The sequence below is a fragment of the Eublepharis macularius genome, chromosome 17, assembly GCF_028583425.1.
Source record: "Eublepharis macularius isolate TG4126 chromosome 17, MPM_Emac_v1.0, whole genome shotgun sequence".
Lineage (NCBI taxonomy): Eukaryota > Metazoa > Chordata > Lepidosauria > Squamata > Eublepharidae > Eublepharis > Eublepharis macularius.
Window position 1 is genome coordinate 29820942 of NC_072806.1, and position 19726 is coordinate 29840667.

Sequence of the window (19726 nt, forward strand, 5' to 3'; positions counted from 1 at the left end):
TGCCATTTTTAATTAGCTGACTTGTTTCCACAAAACTGTCAATTCAAGCAATGAAGCATTGACTGGTAGGCCTTGGAGAAGGGGCGGTGGCGGCAGAACCCATATAAGGCGATGGAGGAGGGATATTGATGGGGCCCCCCTCCAGACCTGTCCCACAACTGGCAGCCAAGGTTCTGCAGTGCCCGGCAAAGGCCAAAGGAGCCTGCCAGGGAAGCAGACATTTGGGCAGCATCGTATAATGGTGGTGGTGGTGGGGGGGTGTTGAATCAATTTTGAGGAAAGAGACGGATGTGAAACTGGCCCTGCCTTGAGAAAAGGCCTCTGCCTGCAGTCCCCTCTCAAAGGACTCTTGGGAGCAGAAGGAGCCCAAGGAGAGGGGGAATCATGAGGAGGAGCTGGCCAAGTTTGAGCCCCATTCAAGGCAGCAGAGAAGGAAAGAGATGGGTGGAAGCTGTGGGGACAGGGCCCCTGCCCTGAGAAGACAAGAGGGCAATGACTGCCCTGTTCTCTGGTGTCGTCTTTCAACAGGTGGGTGCTGTGCCAGCAGGGCCGGATCTACAGTGGCCAGCACCCAGGGCAACTGAAGATCGGCCATGTGCGCGCAGTGCGCACTCCCAGCACTGCATGATGTCACTTCCATTGGGAGGCCGCCTGCGCCATTCACCTGCCCCACCTGCGCGCTGTCCTGCTACCCGCATGCTCCCGGGGCTGGCAGCTGTGCCTGGTGCCTGGTGCCCCCTCTTTGGAGGCGCCAGGGGCAGACTACCCCCCCTGCCCCCCCCGTTGATCCGGCCCTGTGTGCCAGGCCAGGAGATGCCAGCTACAAAGCACACTTGCGGTAGGGCATGCAGCTCCTTAGCACCTGCTCCAACCTCTTCTCCAGGTTGACCTTCCTTGCTCTTTGAAAGATCTCCTGCGGCAGGTGTGCCACGGTTGCGGTGAGCAGATTCTCCCCATTCCCAACTGGGAAGGGCTGTGCCTCCCTGGAAGAGCCCCTGCTTGGTGGCGGCATCTCTAGTTCACGAGGTGCGGCCAGAGAACCCTCTTGGCCTGACAGCCAGGAGAGCCGCGGCCACTCTGAGCAGATGCCCGCCTTGCTGGGCCAGGGGTCTGACTCGGAACAGGGAGGCTTCATTTGTGCATACAGAACAGAGGAAAGGGGCTCTTTGCCTGTGATGGCTATGGAGGCTTCGCGGTAAAAAGGCCTGAAAGCGTAATGGGCTCCTGCAAGCTGCTTTCAGCCATCAACCCACAGCTCTGGCCATGCTACCCAAATGGAGCCCTCATGTCCAGGCGCAGTGAAGACTACATAACAGCAACAACATTCGATTTATATACCGCCCTTCAGGACAACTTAACACCCACTCCGAGGGGTTTACAAAGTGTGTTATTGTTATCCCCACAACAAACCCCCCTGTGAGGTGGGTGAGGCTGAGAGAGCTCTGAGAGAGCTGACTGACCCAAGGTCACCCATCTGGCTTCAAGCGGAGGAGGGGGGAATCAAACCCGGCTCTGCAGCTTCGAGTCCTGCCACTTCCTGGAGGGCATCCGAGGGGCCACAGCGGGAAACCAAGTCGCGGGGCTGGAGGGGCCCGCCCTTCACCGCTTCTCTACGGGTCCACCCGACGCCCTCTGCTGCCCCCGCCGTCTAAGCGGGTCCCGCTGTTAGCAGCAACCGCGCTCCGGTTCAAGGGACGCGCCCTCGAAGGGCGCTCCCCAGAGGCGGCCCCGGAGCGCGAGCGGCCCGTCCCGTCCCCTGCGCGCGCAGCCCCGCCTGCCGGGCTGGGGGCGGGTCTCTGCCCGCGGAGAGGGGCCGGCCCGAGGAGCGCGGCCAGCGGAAGGCGCCCGGGGCGCGGAGCGGCTGCAAACTTTGCGCGCCCGCCATGGGGGACGAGGACGACGAGGAGGCGGCGGCGTTCGAGCGGCACTGGCGCGCCGAGTTCCCCGGGGAGGCGGTGCCGGCGCTGCGCCTGGGCTCGGCGACCGCCCTGCAGGAGGAGCTGGGCCGGTGCCGGCGGCGGCTGCGGCGGCTGGAGCGGGCCCTGGCCGAGGAGAAGTTCACGCGGGGCTACCTGGAGGCGGCGCTGCGCCGGCCGCCAACCCCAGCGGGAGGAAACGCCGAGGGGTCGGTGCCTGCGCCCGGCCAGGAGCGCCCTGCCTCGCCGCCCCGGGAAGCCCAGCCGCCGCCAACGCGCCCGCCCGGGAAGCGGGAGTCGCCGGGCTGCAGCAGCGACGGGGCCGGCAGCAGCTCGGAGCGCGAGGATGCCTCCTCGGCAGGTAGGTCTCGCCGGGCCGTCCGGAGCCGGAGGTGCCTTGCTTCTGGACGCGGAGGTTCTGTTTCGCCATCACGGGTCAGTCGCTGGACCCGTCGGGCATGGATTGGTCTATCCTTCAGCTAAAGCCAGCGACAGCCTTAACATCCTGTGGCATGGAGTTCCACAAGTCAATTAAGCTTGATGGGTTAAAAACGTGATCTTTATTGCCACTCCAGAATAGCCATCTTCTTTAGGGGGACACTCCTGTCAGGGTCTAGTTTTAGGAGAAGTGGCAACAGCAGTGCCCTAGTTTATGAAGTATGGAGTCTCGCCTCCCTCCATCTCTTAGGAGATTGTGCATTTACAGGTGACATTTCCCCCCTATTGAATCCTGATTTGTTAAAGTTTAAACTTCAGAAATCAGCTGGTGCCTACTTAGAAGTCAGGTCTTCTTGCCTGGAAGCCCACTTCTTAATCTCAGATATGCAACAGGTTGCTAGGGTCGCTCAAGCTTTGTACATGCTCAGAGGCCCTTTGCCTGATTTATACCCCCAAGTCTTGGCAGTGAAAACAGGCCAGAGTGCCAAGCCCTGGTTAGTCCTGGCTCAGAGAGTTCGCAGCATGCCAAAAAGGCCTGTGCTTGAGAGAGAACAGGTTCAGGAGCTGAATGAGAGCCTGGTGGTGCGCCATTCCTTCGGGCTTTGAAGATTCTGGATCCATTAAGTTCCTTCGGCGTGTTCAGCTGCATAAATATCCCTCTATCTGAGAGCTTCCTCTCTTTGGGGAGACTTTGAGGCTGGCAACTCCCAAGACTTCACTTGTGCAGTGGGCTGGGCTCCAATTATGAACGTGAGGGCTTGGTCTTGGCACAGGCTTGGTCTTGGCACAGGCCGCGCAGTGTGGGAAGGGTTGCAGCATCCTGAGATTTTCAGGTGGCCGTTCTTCCAGTCCTTCCAAACAGTTCTTTTTAGATCAACTCCATCAAAGTCTGGGATTTTCTTGAGAGAGCGGAGGGTGGATTTTGTTTGCAATGAAACTAGTTCCAATGTGCGAGTTCATCCCTAGGCAATGCCTAGCATGTTTGAATGAATCGCCAACAAATGGATGCTGGACGTTACCTGCTTTTTATGCCCCTGCTCTCTTCTTCGATGGAATGGGTTCATGTGCTTGACTCCCAGTCATCAAGGCCAGGTTCACACGTGAATTATGTGAACATTACTCTTAAAACTGACCCGGTTGCATTTGAGGAGCGTTTGCCAGTCCTGTTGTATCTATGATGGCCCATTCACACACTAAGGGCATCACTTGACGTTGGAGACACTCTGGGAGACAACTGTCTAATTCAGGGACAGGAAGAAACTTTCACCCAGTTTCTTGTTGGGCTGTTTTGTTTATCTTTCTGGTGATGGTGATGCGTTTGGGTGATGATGCGTCTCCACTTGGTTTGGTGCATGCTGTAAATCTGGGTTTCATGATGTAAGACTAGACAAGTGTTTGGGGGGCTGGGTTGGAGGGGCTGTCTTCTAGACCCTGTCATATTCTCTAGCCTCTTAATTGCCTTGCATGGTTGTACCGCTGTCTGTCCCCCTGCTAATTCAAGATGTGTAGCCATGTTAGCCTGTCTGTAGCAGTAGAAAAGACCAAGAGTCCAGTAGCACCTATAAGACTAACAAAATTTGTGGTAGGGTATGAGCTTTTGTGAGTCACAGCTCACTTCTTCGTCTTGTAGGTGGTCCTGGACTCTTGCTCTTTCCTCCTGCTAATCGTCCTTGGTTTTCTGTTTTGTTTCCCTTAAGTACATTCTCTCTCTCTCTCTGCTCTTGAAGTTGTAACAGTAAAGTGTGAAATATCTTCCACCAACAACTTTGGAAAAACTGTATTTTCCTCATGGGTGAAACTGAGTGAAATTGGATCACAGATTGATTAAAATTTGGCCAGACCCTTAGCTCTGGAGGGTGGGGGGTTAGATCTAGCTCACATGGTCCAAATGCCCATTCCTGGACTTGAGGAAATCAAGGTCATTCAAGGTCATTAAGAATTTCAAATTGACACGTTATTCTTTTTCCTCACAACAGGAAACAATTTAACAGTGCACTTTTCCTAGTCAGGGAAACACAGGAAATGGCAAAGGCTATATCTGGTGAATTTCTCCCATGCTGGCATGAAAATACAGCCAGAAGGAGGGAGACACCCAACCTGTATGCAGAAGCTGGTGTCTAAAACATAGAAGCACCAACTGATACGGTGCTGATGACTAGAAACATTAAATCTTCCCCCATCCTAGCTCAATGCGGGGTTTTGTTGCTTGAGGAATGTGACTGCCACGTGAGTGAGCAACCTGGGCCGTTTCCACGCAGCTTACCTTTTGTCGAGATACAGCTTCTTTGCACGCGAAATCGCACCAGGAAGACGCTGTTATCGCTCGATTTCGCATGAGATCACGCTGTTATCGCTCGATTGCGTGCGAGAACACGCTGCATCCCGGCAAAAGGTAAGCTGTGTGGAAATGGTCCTGGTGCATCTAACAAGTAACCTGCCCTTCTTCATACCACTCAGCCCAGTTTGCGACTCCACCTTCCATAGGCTGGTTCCTGCACAGTCCAGTGGGCATGCAGTTGAATTGAATACATGAAGCTGCCTTCTATTGAAAAAGACACTTGGTCTCTATCTCTATCAACTCTAAATGGCAGTGACTCTCCAGGGTTTAGGACAGAGGTCTTTCAGGTTGACTGCTATCTGATCTTCATAATTGGGGGTGCCAGGAAGTGAACATGGGAACTTCTGCGTGCTAAGCAAATGCTCTGCCCCTGAGGTGCCCAGTGAATGGAAAGTAATTCCTACAGTTATGTATGCTCTGTGTTTAGAGACTTTGAAAATCTGTGCCTTGAAAAGCTAGGCTTTGATCTTGACATGTTTTGGGGTTAGGGGCTTCTTCTTTTTTTGGCGCATATTCTTGCGTTGTTTGGCACGTAATTTCTTCTGCATGGGAAGTTCAAAGAGATGGAAGACAGCCTCTAGAGACTCTATGGGCAATCATTTCCTCCAGTTTTTTTAGACTGTGCTGAGTGTTGTCGACGCCTGGCACATGTGGGCCCCAGGCTTCCAAGCCTGTCTTCAAAACCCGTAGGAATTAGATTCCTCTTTCTCTCTTTCAAAATGGAATGCTGAGATTTGAGGGCGCAGAGTTCTGATCTCCAGTTCTGAGATGTGTGCGCGCCAAACTCTGCCTGTTCCTTTCGCAACCAGGAAGCTGGTACTTGTGGCTTTGGAGTTAGGCCAGTTTGAATCGGTAGGGGTTTGGTTGCTGCCATCCCTCTTTTCTGGCGTAAACTCTTTGACTGAAGGATGCTCGCTTTATCAGACTGATGATCGTATACTCTGTGTGTGGGGGGGGGGCAGGGAGGTTTCTTCTAAACCTGTTGACCTGCATCTTACATTTGGCAGCGTCCACCTGACTCGTTCTCTTGCGTGCTCTTTTAATTAGCTAAAAGCCATCTTGGCAGTACTGCTGGAGTGCCGGAGCAGCATCGGCTCAAGTTTCTTCCATGTTTGACATCCTGTAGAATCTCCTGAGAAATCAGGCCAGCCTGTAGTTTAGCTGGAGGCTGTTCTTATAAATGAGTAGACTCTTGGTGATGAGTCAAAGCCCCCTCCCTAGCAAAATGGCCTGTTGCCACAGAGGCCCTGGGGTGCCGGTTTCGGCCCCTTCCCCTGGATGCAGGGCTGGTTTGTTTCCTCCTGGCTAGTTTATGACATATGTCGTTGCTCTTGCATGTGTGTGGCTCTGACTCCTGGGGCGATGCAGTTCCAGGTAATTTTGCTGCAGTTTTTAGCTTGTGCAATTTGGGAAGGTCTTGTGGGGTTTTTAACACATATTGGAGAGGTTGTTGATTCAGAATCGGGTGATTGATGGTTTAGTTTAGTTTAGTTTAGTTTATTCCGTGTTTAACCTGCCCTCCCCAAAAGTGGGCTCAGGACGGGGTACAACAGTCATAAAATACAATTACATAGCAGATTCTACAATAAAATTCAGCAATTAAAATTATATATATACAAAACCCTGACATAGTTGGCTACGCATTCCTGCCCCCAGCATACAAAGAGGAGGTAGACAGGGAGGCTCAGTGATGGTCTTGACGCTGTCCTCAACCGTAAGCCTGGTGGAACATCTCCGTCTTGCAGGCCCACTGAAATGATACAAGATTCTGGTGGGCCTGAGTGTCCTCAGACAGAGTTCCACCAGGTTGGGGCCAGGACCGAAAAGGCCCTGGCCTTGGTCGAGGCCAAACGAGCCTCCCTAGGGCTAGGGATCACCAGTAAGTTCTTACCTGTTGAACAAAGCGCTCTACGGGGCACATATGGGGAGAGACGGTCCCTCAGGTATTGGAGTTGCATGGCACATTTTGATTTCTGTGATTTCCCCCAACAAACACCCCTCATGTGCCGCCTCGTGTGAACGCAACCAGAGTCTCTTTTATCCCCTCTCGAACTTGGTGCTTGAGCTGTTTGGGAAATGCTGTGAGCCTTGCTTCCTGCAAGTGTCATTTTTTTCTGTTTGGATTTTGATAAAAGCTCTGTGGCTGTGGCTTGGGCTGGCTTGTTAGCTCTGTTTTTATCTTTGGGCAGATCTTTGAGAGACAGAGATGACTTACACTGTCTGCCAAGTGAGCGAAACTGGGTGCAGGGTTCAGCCTTTGAAGAATCTTCGCTTTAGTTTTTGGGAAAGAAAGCAAGCTTCTAGTCCTGAAAGTCCTCTAAGCACCAGTTAAAAAGTACATTATTTAAAGTACATTATTTACAGTACATTATTTTGATATATTGACCAATTGTACATCATGTGCTTCTGATAGACTACAGTATTGCTTGGAGACCTGGGATATGTTGCCATCTGCTGAATTGACACTCGACTCTACTTTTTTCCTTTTCACCATAGTCCAGTTAGAAGGTGGCTGTGAAGCAGCCTTTGAAGGTAGTAAATGGCTGGATGGGAGACGGGGCAGTAAAGTGAAGCTCACCCCAAATAATCCTGATGTGCTGTTGTAAAATGGTGTAGTGGTAAGCCAGGGATGAAAGAGTCGATTTCTGCTGAAAAGGTTGGCGTCCCCTTTGAAAGAACATTGTAGCTTTAGGTAAAAGGTAAAGGTAGTTCTTTGTGCAAGCACCAAGTCATTACTGACCCATGGCGGGATGTCGCATCATGATGTTTTCTTGGCAGGAAGGATGGAAGGCTGAGTCAACCTTGAGCTGGTTGCTTGAACCCGGCTTCTGCCAGGATCGAACTCAGGTCGTGAGCAGAGCTTGGGCTACAGTACTGCAGCTTACCACTCCGTGCCACAGGGCTCTTGTAGCTTTAGGGGGCACTTTTAAATCAGGGCCTGCAGAGAGAAGTTGCAATCTCCCCTGTGGTTTGTAAGAACCCTTTCCCACGAGAAACTATCTAGCCTAGGCCTAACAAAGGACAATATATTGAGATTTGGGGAAAGTGAATCCGTACTAACTATCAAGAAATGCATAAAAGACCTAGATTACTCCAGCTCAGTTATACGAGCTTGGAAAATATGTTCTGCCCAGTTCTTTGGCATCCTCCCACCTCCAACCATTCCAGCCTATACTAAATATCTAACATTTCCTCGCCACTGTAGAGCATTCATGCTTGCATACCAAATACTGCCCCCCACATGGGAAATTCTGTAATTCTTTGCCTTATTTGGACAGACTCTGCCAATGTGATTTGAAAAAGGTTGACGCCCTGTCCCGTATGATATTGGAATGTCCTCATTATAACTTTTATCACGAATTAGGGATTGCCCCTATTTTAACTAAATTACCTTCTACTGTATTCAAAGATAATATATTTCCCTATCTGCTGGTGGACAGTGACCCAAGAATTACGCTGGCCGTGGCCAAGTATCTCTCTATTATATTTTCCTTAAAGAAATAAAAGACTCCTTATCCACTGCTCAAGATCATTGGGTCAAAGGAGCATGAAAGGAAAAGGAAAGAAAGAAGAACCCTTTCCCAACTTTGGTTGGCACACCAGCTGTGACCATTCCTGGATTTGGCCCCAGTTGTCTATGTTCTGGTCGCCTCTAGATCAGACTTTTGTGTCATGTCCGACGTGGTGCTGCCTTGAAGATTCTTGTTCCAAAGCTTTAGTTAGTATAAAACTCCTCAACCCCCCACCTCACAGGGTGTTTTGTTGTGGGGATAATAATGACATACTTTGTAAACCGCTCTGAGTGGGCATTAAGTTGTCCTGAAGGGTGGTATATAAATCAAATGTTGTTGTTGTTGTTATCATCATCAACAAGATGATTAGATGGGGCAGGTTGCCTGTTTTTGAGTGCAATTCAGAGTGCTGGTTATGACCTCAAAAGCCCCTGAACAGTCTGGGATGCTGAGTAATTTTAAGGATCTTTGCTCCTTTCTGAGCCTGACCAACAAGTAGGATTGTTCACTGAGGCCCTGAGCTGATGGATCAAGGGAACTCCCCCCCGCTCCCCACTCGAGTATTAGGACTTGGGAGTGCCCAGTGAAATGGCTGGGCCAAACTGTCAAAGTGTACGACTGCTTCATATACTATAATTCACTTGTGGAACTTACTGCTGCAGGATGTAACACTAGCTTTGATGGCTTAAACAAGGGGCTAGACGTATTCGTAATGGAGAAGTCTATCAAGGGCTGTTAGCCAGGATGGCTAAGTGGTTCCTCCATGGTCCGAGGCAGAGCACCTCTGAATGGCAGTTGCTGGCGGAAAACAGCAGCAAGAGGCTTTGCCTCTGTGCCCCTCCAGGGGCATCTTATTGCTCCTGAGGGAAATAGGGCCAGGTGGCCAATGGGTACAATCCAGCTCTCTCTGCTTCGAGGTGGATCCCAGCTCCCTGGTAAATGAGTGGACTAGAATTGGTCAAGCCAGTCCCCAAAGTGGGAAAGGATTGGCTGTGGCAGTTTGCATATTTCTGTGCTGATTAAATCTCTTTGAGATTTGAAATCTGAACTCCAATTTTGGTTCTGTTAGTCGACCAGAGATGCTTGTCAAGATAGTTTTTGCACTGGCTTCCCTGAGCGATGCCGACAAGATCTTTGCGGTCGTGAAAACCAAGACCTGTAAAATGGGTCCTAATGGGCTCCTCAAAGCGCGTAACGGTGTGATTAGAGCATCTCACTAGCTGAGGGAACGTCTGTAGTCTGGCCTTCATGGAAAAGGCCATCATCCGGGGAGAGGGGTGTGGCCTCTGGCCAATTCTAAGCCGGTATGGAAGCAGCCCTTTCTCAGCAGGCGGTGGTGAGGCAACTTCATGAGTTCCTGGATGAGGCGACTGCCCTTAAGGCCTAGTTATGGGATGGAAAAGGCCATGGCTGCTCTGGTAGATGATCTCCATTTATAGATGAACAGAGGAGTGCATCGCTCCTTGTCCCGCTCAGTCTTTCTGCGTCTTTTGCTACCCGTGACCAGGGTGGATTTGATTTAAATCAAACTGATTTAAATCACGATTTAAATCACGATTTAAATCACTAGTCATTAAGGCTTGATTTAAATCATAGTTTTCTACATAAAGACGAATTCTTGCTGGTATAACTTTAATATGCAAGTAGATGCCTGCCTTACCGATAGGTAAAGGAACTTCATTAAAGTGTTCCCAAACTGGGTCTCTTTTACGGCCTGCTGCCATTATAGGTTTTTTCCTCCAAGGAAAGAATGTGATAAACCTCAGGTCATACACACAAAAGAGCCAAAGACTTGTGCAGTATTGTGCTCAAAAAGTTTCACTTTCATTTTGTACTGCTTGCCCCTCCCTCCTCACACTTAGTTTCTTCTTGTGCAGATCTATTCCACTCCAAACAATTAGAAAAATATTGTTTCTATTCACTGAACTTCTTGAAACTTAGCACTGGAGGGGTTGATGCTGTCTTCATAGGTTTGTAGAACAATAGGATTAAGGTCTTTTTCTCAACTCTGTTCATGTTACAACATTTTTGCTGTGAAGAAGAGGCATGTGATCTCTGCTGAGCTGACACAAATTCAGTTTTGAGAACTGCAAAACCAAGCATCTGTGATAATATCTCGTAGGCAGAGAAACTGCCCAATAATCTTACAAAAACCTCTGGAAGAGCATGACATTGTGAATGGATTAATGGAATTTATTTACCAAAAAAATTAAACATATACAGCCTTATTCTACATAATTAAAAACTAATCTTTATTTCATGCTGGAATAACCTTTGGATGGTAATATATTTTCCTCAAAAAGCATTTTATTTTAAAAAATCAGATTTAAATAAAAAAATCCGATTTAAATTAAAAAAATGATTTAAATTAAAAAAATCCGATTGAAATTTTAAAAAATCCGATTTTTTTGATTTTTTTAAAAAAATCATTGATTTTTATCCACCCTGCCCGTGACTGTTCCATCATACTGAAACACATAGAATTTATAGTGGGTGTATGTGAAAAAGCTTTTGTGTAGTTTTGGTCTCTCGTAGCAGAGCATACACAGAGGGTGATCGTAAATAGTGCCGGATCCCTAGCTTTGGGATTTTCCCTGCATGTTCCCACAAAGATCAGCATTATTTTTTATTTATTTCATTTATTTACCACCTTTCTCCTACTGGGGATGCAAAGTGGTGTACGTTTATCTTCACAACAGCCTTGTGAGGTAGGTTAGGCTGAGTGTGTGCGCCTGGCTGAGGGTCACACAAAAAGCTTCCATGTCAGAATGGGAATTTGAACCTCCCAGATTCTCGTCTAGTTCTCTAACCATTACACAACACTTCTCTTTCTGTTATCCCTGAAGCCTTTAATATTAATGTTTGGTGTCTAAAGGAGGTCATCCAGAGTTTTGGAGTGGGTTATCAGCAGTGTGCTGACAACATACACCTTGTGACACTACTCTCTCTGTGCTGGGATGATGGTTTGATGCTGTAGTCAAGTAGCTGAGGAAGAACACACTAAGGCTAAATCCAGGTAAGATGGTGATGGTGACTGATAAGGATTGGGCTTTGCTGCCCGCTCTGGATTGAGTGACTTTGTGCTGTTGGCATCCATTAAGAGCGTAGGAGTATCCCATGACCTGTCTTTGTTGCTGGAGAAACAAGTTAGTATGGTGGTGAAGAGTGCCTTTTTCCGACTGTACCAGGCATGGAGATTATCTTCCTTTCAGGACTCAGTTGATTCGGCCACTCTTAAGTCATCCCTCTGTAACCTTGAGGTTAGACTACTGTAATGCACTCTACATGGGACTGCCCTTGAAGATGAATTGGAAACAACAGCTGGTCCAAAGTGCAACAGCTTGAATTTTGGAGGGAGCTAGGAAATGAAATCATGTTACACCTATTCCAGGGAATGTCTGTGCTGGCTTTTGACATGTTCCAAATTACAATTTAAAGGGCTGGTACACTGCTGACCTTTAAAAGTCTTGCAGCAGCCCACGTATTTGGAGAGCTCTTTCCTCCTTTACTGAACTGTGCAGCAACTATATTCTGATTGCATCTTGTGCAGAAGTTCCTCCCACAGAGGTCTGTGACTGCAACCCAGGCGTTGGCCTTCTCCTTTATAACTCCAACGTTATGGGTTGTCCCCGTCTGAATCTGAATTCCAGAGGTGATGAAAAATGGAGTCTTTTAAATAATCTTTGGACTGAAGTTAATTCTGGGGAAGTTTTGCTTAGCTATGACTATGGCTGTCTGATTTTAATGTGTGTTTTCACAACAACAACAACAACAACAACAACAACAACAACAACAACAACAACAACAAACATTTGATTTATATACCGCCCTTCAGGACAACTTAATGACCACTCAGAGTGGTTTACAAAATATGTTACTATTATCCCCACAACAAAACACCCTGTGAGGTGGGTGGGGCTGAGAGAGCTCTGAGAGAGCTGTGACTGACCCAGGGTCACCCAGCTGGCTTCAAGTGGAGGAGTGGGGAATCAAACCCGGCTCTCCAGATTAGAGTCCCGCACTCTTAACCACTACACCAAACTGGCATTTAGACTGAATTGCTTTGGGTCCCTTGTTATAGAAAGTGCAATATATTCTTCCATGAAATGAATATTATTCCCTCAGAGACAAGGTGGACCCTTAACAGGGGCCAGGTTTCCTTTGCAGTGGTTCCTTGCCCCCAGATATCCTCCCTATTATGCTTAGTTCCAGGGTAGATTTGATTTAAATTGAATCAATTTAAATCACAATTTAAATCACTAGTCAGTAAGACTAGATTTAAATCATGGTTTTCTACAGAAAGACTCCTCACACTTAGCTTCTTATGCAGATCTATTCTACACCCAACAATCTTCTAGTCATTGAATTTTTTGAAACGTAGCGCTTAAGAGGTAAGGGGTTGGTTCTGTGTACAAAGATTTGCAAAGGAACAATGGGATTAAGGTCTTTTTCTCAACGGTGTATGTTTATTTTATAACCTTTTTGCTGTGTAGAAGAGACGTGATCTCTGCAGACCCAAATTCACAGTTTTGAGACCTGTAAAACCAAGCAACTGTGATAATATCTTCTGGATAGAAAAATTGCCCAATAATCTTACAGAAACCTTTGGAAGAGCATGACATTGTGAATGGATTAATGGAATTCGTTTACCAAAAAAAATTAAACATTGCATGAATATACAGCCTCATGCCACATCATTAAAAACTAATACTTATTTCATGATGATAACCTTTGGACTATAATGTATCTTAAACAGAAAACTATCTTTAGATAGATTTTTCCTCAAAAAACATTTTATTAAAAAATCTGATTTAAATTTTGAAAAATCTGTTTTTTTAAAAAAAAATCATTGCATTTTATCCACCCTGCTTAGTTCTTATAGCTTTAGATGACAGGACAAAACATTTTGGATTGGTTAGTTTGAAATCTTTTTTGTCATTCTGCCCTTCCCTCTTCCACGAGTGTAAAACTATTCTCTGCGGAGTCCACTGTTTGTAGTGAGTTTACTTTCAACAGCTCTCTGTATGGCTGATCTTTTGCCTGTCTTGCATGCCATGTGATACGGGGCAGGGCAGCTTTAAAACGAGCTCCATGTTCATAAACAAGGTTCCGTGAATTGCTGGCAACAGTGTGGTGAAATTCCTTGCACGCTTGATGATCATGACCTGCATTGCAAAAGTCACAACAGTCCATCCCATGTGATAAACAGGAGCCAAGCCCTCCTCAGGTGCTCTTGGCTTGCGCTCATGACTGGTATACAAATGCTAATTGATAATTGCTCTCTCCACTCTCATAACATGAGATGGAAATCCAAGTGTATAAGACGTTGATTTAGTCATGAATGTGGCAATAAGCATACAGGGCGTGGCTGATAGGTTTTCTAATGAAGGGTGATAACTGCAAGTATCCTTGATTGGGGTTCTTTGCTTGGATGTTACATAGCTTTATGATAAATGTAAAACGTAAAACTCTCTACTCATAAATAGTACCAGAGAGAACAAAAGAGAGCAGGTAAGGCCGAGTTTCCAGGGATTCGGGTGGAGGAGCTCTTTGGTTCCTTGCCAGAAGCAGCATCGGCAGCCTAATAAGTGCATGTTAATAAATTGTGGGGGAAGGGGCGGAGAGAAATACCAAGGCTTTGCTGACTTGCCTGGCACATCCTTCCATGGTCATGTACCTCTCCAAGTGGTGGAGTGGAGAGTACCCTTAAGTCATAGCTGACTTATGGCAACCCCTGCTGGAGTTTTCATGGCAAGAGGCTAACAGAGGTGGTTTGTCAGTACCTGCCTCTGCAACCCTGGTCTTCATTGGAGGTCTCCCATCCAATTACAAACCAAGGCTGACCCTGACACGGGTTGGACACTTGTCAGCTTCCCTCAGGTTTTGATGGGAAATGTAGGCGTCCTGGTCTTGCAGCTGTAATGGAGAGCCAAGCTGTAAAACCAGGACGCCTACATTTCCCATCAAAACTTGCGGTAAGCTGACAAGTGTCCAACCTGTGTAAGGCATCACTTGTAGCTTGGCTCTCAGGCTCACTTGAGCTATCCAGGCCAGGGCACCTCTCGAAAGGGTGAAGCTGACTTCTTCAGCCTCCCTTAAGGGAGGTTCCCCTCCACCCCGGTGGTCTAGTGAAAGTTTCAAAATCCAGACATTACTGTGGGTTTGGACAACTATTTATTTCCTGGGAGATCCCCGCCTCGCGCCCCCTCCCCCCAGTATTCAGGTTCTTCACAGTGCACATCCCACGTCATTAAAGGTTCCTAACAATGAAGGCTAGTTCATTTTCATCATGACAAGAGCACTCTGCCCATGCCTAGAGTCCTTTTTATCCCTGTGGTCTGTGAACATGGTCGATGAAATGAGCTAAAGCTTGACTTGATTGATCATTGGGACTGAGGGGAGGGCAGCAGGCCTACTGAGGGAAAAGGGCCATCTAATTCGTATTTATTGACTGGCGAGGGGGGCAAGGGGAGAGATTTTGTCTGGCTGTGAAACTGAAAGGAGGGGGCTGAGGCAGCTCTCTTATCGCCTCGACTGCAGAAGGCAAACAAGGAAATGATGAGCTGATAGGGCCGGCCGATTTGGTGTTGCCTCAAGAGCCACAGTGGCCGTTTCCTGAGCTGAGGCTGCTGTTCTCCCCTCCCCCCCCAATCTCTTGAATGTACTTACGGTTGAGTGTCTAAAACCAAATCTCAGGACAGGCCAGCTGGCCTGCGAGGGAGCTTTAGTGAGAAACAAACGGGGCCCTCGCCTCTCCACCCGGCATAGGAACTTTCCACTGGTGTCTGGTGGCTCCTGTGCTCTCCATTCTGCATTTGTATCTTTCTTTCACCACATGGTGGTGCGTGGCAAGGATTTCTTCCCTCAGGGAGGTTGTGTGGGTAAGAAAGAAGTTGCACAAAGCCACCTTGAGAAGCCAAAGGTCTGCATGTCCTGCCTCTGGCACCCAACAAACAACGAAAAAGAAAAGGGTGGGAGGGAAGCCCCCACAGACCCAGGCTGGGGAAAATACAAGGGTCAAGTTACAAACTAAAAGTGACTTTGCTATAATGGTAGATTGATGAAACACACCCAAAGGCACTGGAAACCAAGCCTCAGAATACCATATCGAGAGAAAATCATGGCGTGAGTGCAGTCTACAGCCTGCTGCAACAATTTGAATCATACCACACTATACAAGAGACAAGAGCATCGCATTTTTATATTGGTTTCTAAATGTGTGGGTGTGTTTGTTTAAAGTCGATGTTGTACAATTGACCACTGAGGAAGGCCTAAGGCCTGAGGGCTGAAACGTGTCTGGTCTGTCTTTGTGTTGGTCATTGGACTGTAGAATCTTCTGTACATGGAGAATGTTTTTGTTACTTTAAATACATGCAGCCTGTAACTTAGGCCCTATGTTTTTAATTAAAACCTCATAATAAATACTTATTTGGAATATTTTTATTTTAGTTTGTCACTTGACGCCTGTATTTCCCCCCACCTCTAGCGCCCACTCTGCTGGTCCCCTGCATTGTATGAGTGCTTCACGCTTGTGCGCTCATATGCACACTTCCCCCCAACTAGCCCCTTCATGCCCTTCTGGCTAATTCGCTGGGTCCTTCAAAGCCAAGAGAATGGCAGGAGAGCACATGAGGAAAGGGAAATGAGTTGTTTTTTAGTTTTAAAGAGATGTTGCTAGTCTTAAGTCAAAGGTTACTTTAGTTAATAATGTTACATTTAAATAATGTTTTGAACGGAGATATGCTGGTCAATAGTTCTGATGTGTCCTCATCTGCTATTATGCTGGCATAGATTTCCTTCGTGCAATGGCAGGGAATCATAGAATCACAGGGTTGGAAGGTACCTCTAGGGTCATCTAGTCCAACCCCCTGCAAAATGCAGGAAATTCTTGAATACCCCCCCCCACACACACACAGTGACCCTTACTCTATGCCCAGAAGATGGCAAAACTCCATCAGGATCCCTAACCAAAGTGGCCTGGGGGAAATTGCTACCTGACCCCACAGTGGCGATCTGCATTAACCTGGGCACGTAAGAAGGGTCCACGAGAACTAAGCACTGATGTAACCCTCCCTGCCTTCCCTCTCATAGTCTGCCTAGGTTCACAGAATAAGTATTGCTGTCAGATGACCATCTAGCCTCTGCTTAAAAACCTCCAAGGACGGAGAGCCCACCACCTCCTGAGGAAGCCTGTTCCATTGAGGGATTGCTCTAACTATCAGGAAATCCTTCCTAAAGGGAGGGAGCCCTGCCCACTTGGCTAGCTTGTAAGCTGCATGGGGGCAGAGAACTGCTCTGTGCTGTGCTTCAAGGGGATGGCATAACCTCCAGAGCTCTCTTCAGGTGTTGTGAAGCTACCTGGCTTCCTGCATGCTAGGCCACAAAATCTGCTGGAGGGCTGCGGGCCAGTCTCTGTTTGTCTCTCTTTGCCTAGCCTCTTTCCCTTGGTATATGCCCAGAACGCTTTTCCTGTCTCAGGAGGCCAGCCCAGATCCACTCCTGCCAGCTCACTCTCTGAATCAACAACACAACACACCCAAGATACAGCTGCTGTTTGCCTTTTCAGATGAGGTGAGGTCAGCCCATCCCCTGGGCTTCGTTGCCAGGAGAAGGCGGCCCTGAAGGAAGGAGCAGGCAGCACTCTGGCACAAACCACCTCGCTTGGCTTGACTCAGCTCAGCTCACAGGAAACATTCCACGTCCTGACCTGAGCCAGTCTCAGGTCTTCAAAAGCAGCAGGACACCTGTCCTCTGATGGCCATTTGAGCTTGGGAGGCGTGTTCAGCTACTTCTTCTCCTAGCTTGTGCTCTGCAGAAACGAAATGTTCAACTGTCGCTCACTAAAAGAACCTTCAATCTTTTTCCTTTTGCAGATATAGGAAATGCATGGCTGCATTCAGACTGTAGATCATGTACAGCAGCGAGTGAAGATTTCCTGGCTTAAGATCCACCTCCAATTTCTTGTGATGTCTGAATCTGGGCCGCTTAAATTAGGTGCCTGGTAATCTGCTTTTGCTCCTCGGAGGCAGGAATGAAATCCAATGAGCTTCCCAAACATCAGATAGCCAAGACAGTCCCCCTGCAATTAAAGTTGGTGGAATCGTTCCCTTCTGATTGGAAAAACACTGACTCTTGCAGAGACACAATAAGTTACCTCCTCTGAGTGGATATAGTTTTGCTGTATATTGCATCAGGCATATTGGAATGATCACACTGTACTTGATGCTTGGATGTGAAAGAATTACCTATTTCCAGGAAAGGCTGGTTAGAAGATGGTAGAGACCAATCAGGGGATCATGCAGAGATGTGCTGAGCAGCCTCCACTGTAGAATGATGCTTTGGATGTACAAGAGCCTTTGACACTAATTTCTTGTTGCATGTGCTACATTGGAGACGATTTGATACTGCCTGTCTCTGTTCCTACCCTGCCAAGCCAGCTTTTTGCTCTGTGTCTAGCTCTTTAAAGGGGCAGTGTTGTGTATATATGTGGTTCCTTTAACATTTCACAAGTAGCACTTAAGTGAGGATGGAATATCCAGAAGTCTGTGCATTTTAGCACCAAAAAGCTTAATTATATAGAAACCTCTTATTTCTGTGGTTAACAGGACAGACTTTAGCAGCCGTACAAAGATGCAGGAAACCACTTTTTCTTCGCCTGCCTCTGTGTGACATCCTTGTGGCTGAAGAGGCCCCTCTTGCTAACCCCCTTGCAAGACAGTGGAGGCCAGCTCTGAAAAAGGAAAAAGAAATCTGCACCAAGATGGTGGATTCTCTTATCAGTATAGCATGTATAAAATGAGCACATTTGCAGTATTTGCAATATTTTCTATCAGCTGTGTTTTCCTGCCAAGGAGAGTTGCACCTTTGTAAAGTATTGCATGGATCCCTTTGTGCCACAGGGTGGTGCTTGGGAGCTCAGGATCACTGTGGTTGGTGGTGGGGGCGGGGAGGGGGGGAGAGAGAAGAAATCCTAAAAGTAGCAACAGCAATAAACCTTTCCCTGAACTTACCCTTGGGGTGTTGAGAACTTACGGCTCAACTGGAAAGAGTGTGTGTGTGTGTATACGCTCTGTGCATTAATACAGAGAGGTTTCATTTCCCCCATTGATTAGCTGTCTTTATCGTGGTGGAAAATATCACAGTTTGGAATCCTCCCTGGCTGCTTTCATTGCAGCAGTCCGGGGGGGGGAAGAGGGGCTTGAGGTCATCCCTGGAGTTAGTCTTTGTCATAATGCACCCCTAGTATGAGCAGAGTAAAAGACTGGGGAGGCTCTGAACATGTGCAGAGGCCGTTTCCTCATTCTAATACTCTGCCTTCCAGATGGGCTTGAAATGAATGGGGAGTTCTTTGTCATCAGATTGGTATGAATGAAACTGGCTTATGGTGAGTCAGACCCTTGGTCTACCCAGCTCAGCAATAGCCCCTTCCCCAGCAGAGGCTTTCTCCCATCTCTGCTGCCTGAGAATTTATTTTATAAGCCTGGGGTTGACTCTGGGACCTTCTGGAGACGAGGGCTGGTGCTCTGCCTCTGAGCTATGGCCCTTCCATACTTCAGGTCACTGCGGAGAGGCAGGTGCGCTGAGTCGGAACATCTTGGTCCCTCTGGCCCATCTTGCCTGCTCAGACTGACAGTAACACTCCAGGGTCCGGTGACAGAGAAGGGCTTTCCCAGCACCAGAGATCCTTGAAGTGGAGAAGCTGGGGGCTGAGCCAGGGACCTGCTGCTATACAGCCAGATCTTGATTTCCCAAGCTCAGCTTTGCTGACATACCTCCATCAAAGAAAGGCATTTCCCAGCTCTGGTTACCCAGAGATCCTTTTAACTGGTGATGCCAGGGACTTCTTGCATGCACGAGAGTGGCATGATTGTGTGCCAGCCATGAAGGGGTGATGCTCTTGTCTACTGGACTAATTCTGGTGTGTGCTTGTGAGGGGGCAGGTGCTAAGCATGCACTCATAATTCCTTTCTGATGTGTTGGAAAACAGGTGTTGGTGCTGTGAGGTTAGGCTGAACTGGCTGGAGAGACAGTCAGGGGTGTTGGTACTGGCGATCTGCCTGTGGGCTGCACATGTCTCTATGTGGAGACTGTAGCAGCAGCCTGTGTGAACGAGCACTTCAGCACTTTCTCCTGAGACGGACCCTCTTGGTCGTTCTGGTCTTCTCTGACTGGCATCAGCTCTCCTGGGGCTCAAGAAGAGAAAGGCCTCGCTCAGTGCTGGCTTCCTTTTGATCTGGAGATGCCACCAGGCACAGAGCCAGGGACTTTCTGCTGATCAGCCAGTGACTTTCGGCCTGCTTTTTGAGAAAAAGGACTAATGTGTATAGTGCTGGGTTGCCCCATCTTCGAAATGGTGCAAAAGAGCTTGAAAAGGGCAATTTGGATGAGTTGGAGTACATCCTCCCTCCCTCCCAAGGCTAAAGAGCTTGGGACTTTTCAGTTGAGAAGAAAGACGTCAAGGCTCGGAGGGTGTGGGAGAGGCGTCTGAAATTATGCACAGGTTGCAGATAGAGAACTTTTCT

The 19726-nt window shown here is 48.0% G+C and overlaps 1 protein-coding gene across 1 annotated transcript in view; it reads left to right on the top strand.

Annotated features, from left to right (window-relative positions):
- Positions 1-1835: 1835 nt before the first annotated feature.
- Positions 1836-19726, top strand: part of ABR (ABR activator of RhoGEF and GTPase) — a 121746-nt gene continuing 103855 nt past the window's right edge. Inside the window, exon 1 of the mRNA XM_055000976.1 lies at positions 1836-2277. Within this exon, the coding sequence (XP_054856951.1) occupies positions 1884-2277 (394 nt within the window). The 5' untranslated portion in view covers positions 1836-1883. The remainder of the gene's footprint in view (positions 2278-19726) is intronic.